The sequence below is a fragment of the Cyprinodon tularosa genome, unplaced genomic scaffold (genome assembly GCF_016077235.1).
Source record: "Cyprinodon tularosa strain WSP-4 unplaced genomic scaffold, ASM1607723v1 ctg30, whole genome shotgun sequence".
Lineage (NCBI taxonomy): Eukaryota > Metazoa > Chordata > Actinopteri > Cyprinodontiformes > Cyprinodontidae > Cyprinodon > Cyprinodon tularosa.
In genome coordinates this window covers 7,232,735-7,243,330 of record NW_024039008.1, presented here as the reverse complement: position 1 = coordinate 7,243,330, position 10,596 = coordinate 7,232,735, and the positions used below count along the sequence as shown (strand labels likewise).

Here is a 10,596-nt window from a genome sequence, read left to right as displayed (position 1 = left end):
TTTGAAGGACGGGTCCGATGTATCCTCGGTATCCTTGAATATCCCAGGATTCATTGTAAGACCAAGCAAGCCGTGATCAGAGGAAAGGTTAGTTGGCGCCGAACAGTGGTGAAAATTGGAAGTTCAGTTTAATATAATAGAAGTCAGTTAATAGTTCCGTCTGAAATGAATGAAAATAGTTGTTTTAAGGGTTATTGAGTCAGATATGTGGTGGTAATGTTTGATTTATCTAAAGGTTTTAATCTGTTACTGTGTAAATGGGTTTGGCTGTAATTTAAGGACAGATTCTAATAGATCTGCAGTGTGGGGACTATAAATCTGATAGGAGTTGTATCTTTTTATTGCTGTTTTGCACAATATGCTTAACTAAGTATTTTTTGTTGTTGAATATTAGAGATTTTGCAGATATATTTCTATACATACATTGTTTAGATTTACTTATATCTTTCTACCCCTTTTGTAGAATAGAATAGAAAATCCCTTTATTGTCCCACAATGGGCAAATTTACAGCAGCAGAAAGATTATTAAAAAAATTGTCACACAAATGAGGACCTTAGTAAATGTATAAGAATAACATAATAGGGAAGAGTAAAAAAAAAAAAAAAAATACAATTCTGTAAAGTGCTTTAACAATATAAAATTGGAGAATAAATAACCAATATGCAGCTATGGACATTTTTACAGTAATGGATGTTTAAAAATAGCAGCAACATCAGAGATGTGCAAAATGACAGCAGCATGTTATTTAACTGACTAAGGTTTCTATCATTACATTTGATTTTATTTGTTCCTGCTCCCGGTGGTTGGAACCTTTATTCCACTCTGGATTCTTGTGAGTGTAGTCTTTGTTCACTTTATAATAAAAAAGAAATAGATAAACAAACAGTTTTGAAAACCTCGGTATTCATTCTTTTCCTGCTTTGTGTGTCAACTTTCACGGTTGCTAAGCAACAGAGCATACGGCGGTAAAACCCGCCGAAGGGTGGACCTGTTCGAATTCACAGCCAAAACTCTTCTGGTCTCCTTATTTTCAAGGACTTTGAAGGATCCAGTCTAGGTAGACCGCCTCCTTGGAGGATGCAGCCCAGGTTTTCGAACAGAGCCATAGACAGGTATCGGCTATTGCAGGCTAACAAAGAAGCGAAACGACCCCCATTCCAAAGGGCCGTGACCCGTTCATTGGGTTCAATTTGCCTGCTTTCTAAGCCAAAAGAAGGCTTTGTTTTTGGTCCACCGTATGAAGCCTCGAACTCAAAGCTATTTCTGACATTTTGAATTGAACAAGCTTCCTGAATGGGAAGCGAAACATGTCAAAACTTGGAAACAAAGTCCCGTGGATTGTTTTTTAAACTTATTTAGAATTGTATTCTAGCTTTTAACTATTTTTGAACATGTAAGTTCAAATAAAATATTCTCAAGTCTCCCTTATGAACAGCATTTACTGTTAAAGTGGCTGTAGCTGTGAATAGAAATTGTCATGTTAGATTATCATAAGAGGCTCACTGGAAAAACGATCTAGAAATAAGTAAAAAATTCTTAAATTAAGTGTATTTACCCTTAATTTGAGCAGGTAAATGAGATAGCTTGCCAATGGAATTAGTATTTTTACTCTTAAAATTAGATAATGAGATAATATGCACTTATGCAATGCAATTATGTTTTCTTATTTTAAGTGTAAATTGTCTATTTCCATTGGCAAAGTGTATCTTTTACCTCCTCAATCCAAGAACAAATGCACTTATTTTAAGAAAAAAATACTTGTCTAGATTTTGATTTTTTTCCTGTGCTTAACTGATAGCTATTGTTTTTATAATTTAGCTGCTGTATATCTTGGGTTGACTGTATCCTGAGTCTGTAGAGATTTTATAGTAAAACCAACACAGTAGATGAAGCACCATTTTTTTTGTTTTTTGGCTGACCTACGCTACGCCACTTGCAAGGTGTCACGTATCTCTGGTCCTGGTCACAGACTCTACAGTACGTTTGGCAACCGAGCAGGAAGAAGGACAAAAGAACCTGCTGAGCTGTCCTGATCTTCTCCTGCTTTCAGGCCCGTGTTCTGTTCATGCTCATTAGATCCACACAAAGCAAGATACATTCCTTTGCTCAATGTCATACAGCATGCCACACAGTGACGTAGCCCCAAATAATAATAGTCACGCTCTGGCCTCTGACGGAGAGGAAATAATAACTAATAAGGCGCCTACACAATCAGGTCGTTTTCACGCTGTGATAGGTTAAGGTCCATCAATGGGAAACACAGAGCCAGAGATTATGTGACAGAAAAGCAACTGTTTATGAAGATGAACTGAGGCGACAACTGATGCACATGACTTAATTAATACAATGCTCTCAGTGCTGCGTGTGGGTGTGTTTTAATTTGCATAGTGGGAGGTGAGAGGGCCTGCTTCAGTTGTGAGAAATGTAATGGAACAATCTCTATTGGGGTTGGAGAGGAGGAGGTCTTGCCCTGGCTCATCCCACTGCGCTGCCAGTCACGTCTGCATTCTGGCCAACGTGTTTGATTTGGACTTTTGAGAAACTCTGCTCCGCGTTCTCTTCCAGTTTATTCCTCAATGCTTTTGGAGGAAGACAATCTCCTCAAATTTCCCTTTGTTACACACCACACAGGAAGCTTTATCTTACAAAATTAACCTACTCTATCTATAAAACTGAAGTTTGTTTAAAAGCTGCATCATAGATGAGGAAATGAATGATAAATACAGCAAAAAGAAATACTATAAAGCTTTTGAACTGATTCGTCTTGCTGCCTATCTCTGCTGCCTTGGCTTAAATCTTGTTGGGTCTGACAAGCATCTACATGTTTTATCTCTGCTGTTGAGAACTCACAAAAATGTGAGCGTAGGCTGTGTGTAAATCCTATATGGAATATCAACTGACTTTAGAACAATGGTCTTTTTGAGGTTTTACTCACTTAAGCCTTCACATCAATTTAAGTTATTATTCGGTCAATACGGTTTGTAAAAAGAAAAAACACGATAAAAGGAAACTTGAAGTGATGTAACATTTGAAAAGTTTGAGAGCTCAGTGAACACTGGCCTTGGTGGGAAACTGTACTTGCTTTGTTTTGTGTCTTTCAAGTCATACAACTCAGATACATTATCACTCGGTTGTTTCCTATTTTTTTTTTTCAATTTTCTCTTTCAGAACTGCAGATAGTGTATTTAAAACCTAAATAACAGCTTCCCTTTTATTAAAGTATAAATGTCAGAGACAGTTTTTGACCTTGTAAAGAGTAGCCGACTGAATATTTAACGACATCCAATTAAAACTTTCTGCTTCTTCCAACTCCAACTTGTAAAAAAAATGAATGCTTGCAATAATCTGGAATACGGCTAAACTGAACCCAGATAGAGGATTTAACACATGTAAAAATTAGATAAAAGCAGTGAATTATCATTCCTGTCCGGCGATGTGACAATAAGAATAATTGTCTTGATGCCAAAAAGAGCCCAACAGATTTTACTTTCACAAGTGGAGCAGTATGGCTATCGCCATGATGTTCCGCTTGATTTATGCAAATAAATAGCTTTATTATAATTATGCAGGGAGTTTAGTAGTTTATATGGACACTGCAATGTAGGTAAAACAGGAAATGAAAAACTGAAAAAAAGAGAAAAGATCAGAGAAAGATGAGGTAAAAGGGAGATAATGATAAAACATTTTTAGTCTGCTTCATCACCTGCAAAGAGATGTAAAAAGAACAGCACAAACAACAGACATGGTACATGGTACGGACGCCGTGCAATGGCAGCTCACTGCTCCCCAAGGGGAAGGGTTAAATGCAGAGAAGTAATTTCCCTCTGGGATTATTAGAGTATAGAAAAAAAAAGATACACAGTAAAGTAACACCTAGATACTATCGCTGAACTATAAGTAGTATTATTTAATCTGACATGTACTCTGTGTTACATGAAGATAAAAATGTGGGCTTTCTGTATGGAACTGAATCTCTGAGTACCTGGAACCAAGCACCTGTAGTTGTTTGTGAAAGTGCACTTGTGCATGTAAAGCTTATCCAAAGAAAATGCTCAATAGTGGTTGTGAAGAGCCAAAGAGGCGCCCCCCTCAGAGCACTGAGTCCAGCCCAAACCCCAGACGCCCAAAGGAACCCCAAGAGTGAAGGCGCCAAGGAGGGGCCAACCCAGGAAATCCGACCCCCAACAAGGGAGAAGGAGACACAGCCCTGCGGAAATCCCCCAGCCACAGCAACGCCGGGGCCCCCAGGAGCCGTGGGGACGAGTCCGCGGGCTCCACCGGCAGCCAGCTACCCCGAAGTGAATCCAGCCATGGGGCCCAGGGTTCCGAGGCCCCAGGGGCGCCCCACCCCCCCAGCTCTGTAGAGATGAGCCAAAAAAAAAAAAAAACGCGGACGTACATTGACACATAACACTCACATCCAATAATCCCACGACCGAGGACCTGGCGGCACCGGTGGTCGGTCCCGGAATTATCAGATTATCATTTCCGTTTTTAACACATTATTGTCATTGCATAAACCCTGATTGCTCCCCCGGGCGCCACACAATGGCAGCCCACTGCTCCCCAAGGGGATGGGTTAAAAGCAGAGGTAAATTTCTCCAATGTGAGATCAATAAAGTTCGATTATTCTTATTATCCATAATTCCCATAGCTGTCACATCAGCATATGATATTTGCAATAAATACCTCACGTCTTAACTTTCTATTTTTTTATCAATCAGTCACTTTACCTTTTTCACATCACCTTGTTTTAATGATTTATTATTCTCTTTATTTTGCATTCTATTGCCTTTATATGTACTTTAAATTCTCAGTAGTAGTCAAACATTTCCTTTTTGTCCCCCAGAGCAGCTATGATGGGAAACGGAGCCCCATGTTTATTCTTCAAAATGATAAATACAAGTGAGTATTACCTTTAAGATCTTCATAAGTCAGTAAAAGGCTCGAAGAAAATATTGAACTAAAATTGCAGGATAATGGAGAACAGCGAGATAAAAAAAAGTCTCATTGACCTTATATATATTATAAGGTCATATTATATATATATGATATATATAATGTTTTTTATTTACACTTTGTCTAGCAGGTGTGGAGGGAAGCCGCTGTACTTTAAGCTGAAAATAAATGTGTATTTCCAGCTATCTAGAGGAAAAAGGATCGACTCAAATTTAGCAGAAAAGTAAAGAATGTCCTTTTTTTGTTTGCTGAATATATTAAAAACAAGAATAAACGTAAACTTATTTTTTAAAACTACACAACTTAAAACTTCATAACTGAATTGGACAGAAAGTATTAGAACGTAAAGTAAAGTAAATTCTGATTCAAGCAAGTACCAATCCTGACTCAATTTATTGAATTCAAAGATGAACTTTTCACATAAAGCTCCTTACAATCTTCTTAGATGACAATTCACTCCAGATGTTTGCAGCTTAGACACAGACACAAGGTTTTATTATATAAAAAAAAAAAAAAATCTTAATAACAGTATAAAAAAGAATGACAATGACTATTGCTTTGTAAATCATCCAGTTGTAGGTCAATGTGTAGAAAAGTATGTGGGGAAACAAGCATTATTCTAAGGGAAAAAATAAGGAATGTAATGAATAGGACTCTGTGGTTCACGGCCTACTACTTCAAGTATTATGGAAATTACAGTAAAGGAGAGTTTTTTTCTTAAACAAAACAATAACCTATTTAATAAATACAAAAAAAAACAGCAGAGACAAAACATAAATATAAAATAACTCTCTTTTTAAAGAGGTTGTTGATATTGGTAGGGTGACCAGATGTCCTCTTTTTCCCTGACATGTCCTACTTTTTATACCTAAAAAAAATGTCGGGGAATTTCTAAATCGTTCAGAATTTTGGTTGACTACAGTGCAGCCAATCCTCCCCCGGTCCTGTCAGCGGCCCAGCAGTCGACACTTCATACCCATCCACCCGGGGTGGGACAAAAGTACAGGCCAGAACCAAATAAAGCAACATCCCGAATTGTGGTCAATTCGGGGCGTTGTTTGGATTCGCCTCTTTTATGGTGGAAGTTTAGAATTGTGTGATGTGCAGAGAAAGGAGGTGTTGATGGGGTTTGAACTTCCCTTTACGTCCATTTCACCCACTGAACTATCGTTATTCAACTATGACAATGTAAACTCTGTTTAGAAATCTTAAATACATAAGCATTATAAATATAAAAATAAATAAATAAATAAAATTTTTAAAGATCTCTATTTTAAAAAAAAATCAGCATCTAGAGTTCAGAAGTCCTTTCTTTCAGAATGACTGTGGGGTTGATGTTACTGCTGCGCGAGTGAGACGTGCTGGAGTTGATGGTCATCGATCCAGTGTCTTTGACATCAGGCACATAAAAGGATGCCACCGGACAGGGACCCCGAACGTTGTTGCAGACGAGCCTCTGCAGCGAGGCGGTGTTGACGATGTCGAAGCCGACTGCGCCTCCGAAGGTGCTGGGCTTCCAGTACTCCGGGGAGCAGATTGGATTCCCCATCAAGCCTTTGAGAGAGAAAGGAGCCCCCATTTCCACCATTGTCTCCCCAAAGATGGCGTTCTGTCGGGGCTTTTCCACCAGCAGCCCGGGGTAAAGCTCCACGGCGTCAACATCGCCGTACAGCTCCTCCAGTATGGCGGCCATTTCTTTGTCTCCTGTAGAGAAAAAGACAAAAAATTTGTAAGTTTGTGGCCTCATCTGTCTTGACCAGTTTGACCCTCCTGTTGCTTCCGTAGATACTACCAAAGGTTAACCTTTTTATTTTAACAATAAAGCTCTTGGGATTGTTTTTCTTTATCTCTCCCTGAAGCTGCAGGTCTCTCTTGTAAGTTTATATCTCTGCTCTATGTAATGACATTCTGCTTACATTATGCCAAGATGAAATACACGTATACCTCTTACAGTAGTAGAAATAAATATCCAACCACCCAAACTGCTGGGGTGAAAGTCCAAAAGAAGGTCCTTAACAATAACTAAGCGCCGCCAGGAGCTGTGCTCAGTGGCTTTTCGAAACAATGAAGCAAGAGTCTAGTATTACGTAGGAAAGTTGATAATCTCCCTTTTAATCCTTTTACGTCATCTCCTCCACCTACATGCATTGGGATTTGCAGGTTATATTGCATTTCTCTCACCTGTCATGTCTTCAAAGGAAGTGTAAGGCTTCATGGAGAATCTCTTCCTGTAGGCATTAAGAGATTGGTAACGCATTTGTCTGCTGCTCTCGATGGACTTGATTGCCACATACAGGATGGCTCCCGGGACGTTCCGACCCCCAGCAACCTGTCAAAAAGCGTTACAGTCATGAGGCTCTGAAACTATGTCACACTTAATATCTAACCGTTTCTGCATCTGCGTTAAGACTGCTTACCCGTCCTGCAATCTGCTTAGAAAATGATTCAACAAGGTTGTTGATGCCGTGCTCGGTCACCACAGTGGTGTTGAAGACAAACTCTTTGTAGCTGTAATCCCTCTCCTCAATGTGGAAACTGTCAGGCATCAGCGGATGCCAGTGGTACAGGGTGTTGAACTCGGATGCGATGCGGTTTTGGTACTGGAAGCGCTGGTTGAACAGCAGCTCCGGGTCGAACTTGAGTTTGAAGTGATATCCACTCAGGTGCTGAACATAGTCCTCAATCACAATTTTGATGGTCTCGCCTAGAGGGCAAAGGGATTAAATATTTAATCTAAAGTAACCTTTCCTGTTATTACTTCTTAATTTGCATTTAGAGAAACATTTCCTCTTTCTGTTACAAAAAGGAAACTAAAGTTTTACCACTGTGATTCTCGTTCATGCTCCTCTGACCATGATCAATGGCTTTGTTCAAAGAAATGCCAAAACTAAAAATCACAACTTCCCCTACTAAAAACATTATTGCTCATTTCACATGAGCAATAATGGGAAGTAATATGAAACATTTTTATAATCCCTTTTGCAGAAGTCGGATTTTCTCACCAATAAGGATGAGCCGAGCCGTCTGGAAGAGTCTTTCGTCATCCCAGTCAGGGTGAACTTCCTTCAAAATGTCACACACTCTGTTGTGTTCACGAAGCCAAATGGTGGCGTACATCATGAGACCGGGGACCAGGCCGAAAGCCTCGTGGCCAACAGCGAAGCGCTGAGACTCTGTGATGTGTGGTGGGTAGTGCATTTCAACACCCACATCCTTAACCAGTGGTGGATAAACCTCTCCGTTTAGTATCTGTAGAGTAATTATGAGACATAATTATGAGACATAAATGCAGATTTTCAGCCTCTTCTAATCTGAAGCGTTTCTCTCTCTGCTCTTACCTGGTATTTTAGCTTGCCGTCCTTGAAAAGCCTGAGTTTGTGTTGCTTCTCCAGGTTTTCTCCATAAATGTGCCCAAGATCCACCTATAAAAAAAGGTCCTGATTTATTTTTGCTCTCTAGAAATTGTGTCTTTTGGTCTATTTGGGATTTGACTACATACCCCATGCCCTTTAGCCACGGTAAAAGCAGGTCCGTTCTTCATATCAGATTTGAAGAACTGGTGCGTGAAGTGCTGCGCGAAGAACGCAAACATCAAGCTGGTTCCCTGCGGGTCTGGAATAAACTGCCGTCTCACCAAGAGCTTCTCAGCCAAAACCTTAACATCAGGCAACTCCTTTTTACCTGGAAAAAGAAAAAAAAAAAAAAACAGGAGAAACACAAGTTTAACACAGACAGTGGTAAACCAGTTTATGTATGTGATATAATTTAAGGGCTAGGATCCAACATTTAGCTTTTGTGATGCTCGGACAGGTTTTGGCCTGCCTGCTCAAGATTATTTCCCCTCATTCCAAAGTGACACGAAAGTTTTTTTTGTAATCTTCCATTGATGTAATTGGAACAGGATGCTCATGTGCTTAAAATAGGAATCTAAGAAAACTGGTTCTCGTGAGGCAGAGAAAATGTACTCACCTACTACTCCCATAGGGGTTGGGCAACCCTCAGGTACAGGCGGAAGGGCACGAGTATAGTAGGATAGGTTGGAATAGGCTTCCCAGCTTTTGTATCCATAATCAGCATTATAAGTGGGAGGACTGTCGATCATATGGGATCGAGCTGGATTAAACAAAACAAAATAGAATTAATCTTTCCATTTTTTTCCTTTTAAATAATTTAACAATTTAACTGAGAAGTGAAGGGGCTTACATGTCAGCACATATTTCATAATGGCATCCCTTAGGAATGAGATGCTGTTGATGATGTTCCAAAATCCTTTGAAGTGAGTCAAGATGTAATGAACCGTGTTGGGCGAAGGCTTGAGGGAAACTTTTATCCAGGTGAGGAATTCAGCTGCAAATGACAAATATGAGGAAGATGAGCAACTAAACGACAACAGCAATTCAAATTTAAGCATCTTAAATTACTCTTAGTCATAGACTTTCTGTGCTACTTACGTGTTGTACAGTTTTGTCCATAAAATCCAGTGCGTGTGCAGTCACATTCATAATTATCTGAACCCATGGCCGTGCAGACCCCCCTGTTTTGGCATGGCTCTGAGCAGCAGGGGTTTGTTGGAGCTGATTCATCCAAAAAAACAAATTTTTTTATGAGATAAAGCTTTTTTTTAACATTTCCATGACATCGAATCACTGACAACAGTTATTTTAACTGAGAGAAAATGTATGCAAAATTAACCAGAGTCATTTCCTTACCTTTTTCACAGAAAGTAAAGCTGACTGCTAAAGTTAAAACTGTGATTGTAAGTCCGTTCATGCTCTATAAGACTAAGTCCGATCCTTCTGCTGTGTCTTCTTCTGACTGTAGTTGCTCTTTCACTCCTGTGCATCTGTGTGAATGGAACCAGTGCACCTCCGCTTATAACACAGTCCCACCCACTTAACAAAAAAAAAATGTGTTAAGTGGGTGGGTAAAAATGTCCAACCAATAGTGTTATTGGAATCCAGGACAAGACCTTATCACCTTTATAACATAAAAAAATATGGATGGAAAAAATTAATGTCAATGTAATAACAAGAAATGCCAACTTGCCTGAATTTATTAAGAAAAATGAAAAGTTTTTCTATAAGAAATTCATGAAAAACACAGTTTTTGGTACAACATAACCTTAGAGGCATTAATGTTGATACTCGCACTTACTTTCTTTAGTTTATAAACATAAATATTATTGTTAACTAGGCTTATTAACCTTTAACTTCACTTTTTAACTTTCAATTAGCTTTTTACCTTTTTTTCTTGACTTGTTAACTTGTTTTTCAACATAATTTACATTAGGTAATATATATAATAGACCTCACTGAGGGACAGGAGGGAAGGGGATGCAAGTGATCAAAAATTGTAACTTGTCCTATAAAGGATTAAGTGTTTGGATATAGTTCTCAGAAGTGGCTTTAGAATTGGATAAAGTTTGATCCACATTTTAAAATAGATTGACTATCTAACCATTATTGTACATATTACGTATTTTGAAATTTCTTCTATAACTGGTCCTAATAGCTTTATGGGAGGAAAGTCACACAGAATGAGACTCAAAACAACATTATTTTAGATATTCAAGCCTTGAGTTAATCGGATACGGAAAAATAAAGTGTTTTTTTCTGTATATAGATTATAACTCTGAT

The 10,596-nt window shown here is 38.8% G+C and overlaps 1 protein-coding gene across 1 annotated transcript; it reads right to left on the bottom strand.

Moving 5' to 3' along the window:
- Positions 1 to 5,318: 5,318 nt before the first annotated feature.
- ptgs2b (prostaglandin-endoperoxide synthase 2b) lies at positions 5,319 to 9,538 on the bottom strand. Its single transcript, XM_038291726.1, has 9 exons — positions 9,412 to 9,538; positions 9,164 to 9,307; positions 8,930 to 9,073; positions 8,460 to 8,641; positions 8,299 to 8,382; positions 7,963 to 8,209; positions 7,378 to 7,664; positions 7,142 to 7,289; positions 5,319 to 6,664 (listed from the first exon to the last, which is right to left on the bottom strand). Exons 1-9 carry the CDS (start codon positions 9,476 to 9,478, stop codon positions 6,252 to 6,254), a joined length of 1,716 nt encoding a protein of 571 aa, XP_038147654.1. The 5' UTR covers positions 9,479 to 9,538; the 3' UTR covers positions 5,319 to 6,251.
- Between the last annotated feature and the right edge of the window lie 1,058 nt (positions 9,539 to 10,596).

What these genes read in the sequence shown, in the direction of transcription:
- ptgs2b (XM_038291726.1), bottom strand. Translation starts at nt 9,478, where the DNA reads ATGGGTTCAGATAATTATGAATGTGACTGCACACGCACTGGATTTTAT. An exon ending in AACCCCTATGGGAGTAGTAG is followed by an intron (nt 8,642 to 8,929) that starts GTGAGTACATTT and finishes TTCTTTTTCCAG; the next exon opens with GTAAAAAGGAGTTGCCTGAT. An exon ending in CCGTGGCTAAAGGGCATGGG is followed by an intron (nt 8,383 to 8,459) that starts GTATGTAGTCAA and finishes CTTTTTTTATAG; the next exon opens with GTGGATCTTGGGCACATTTA.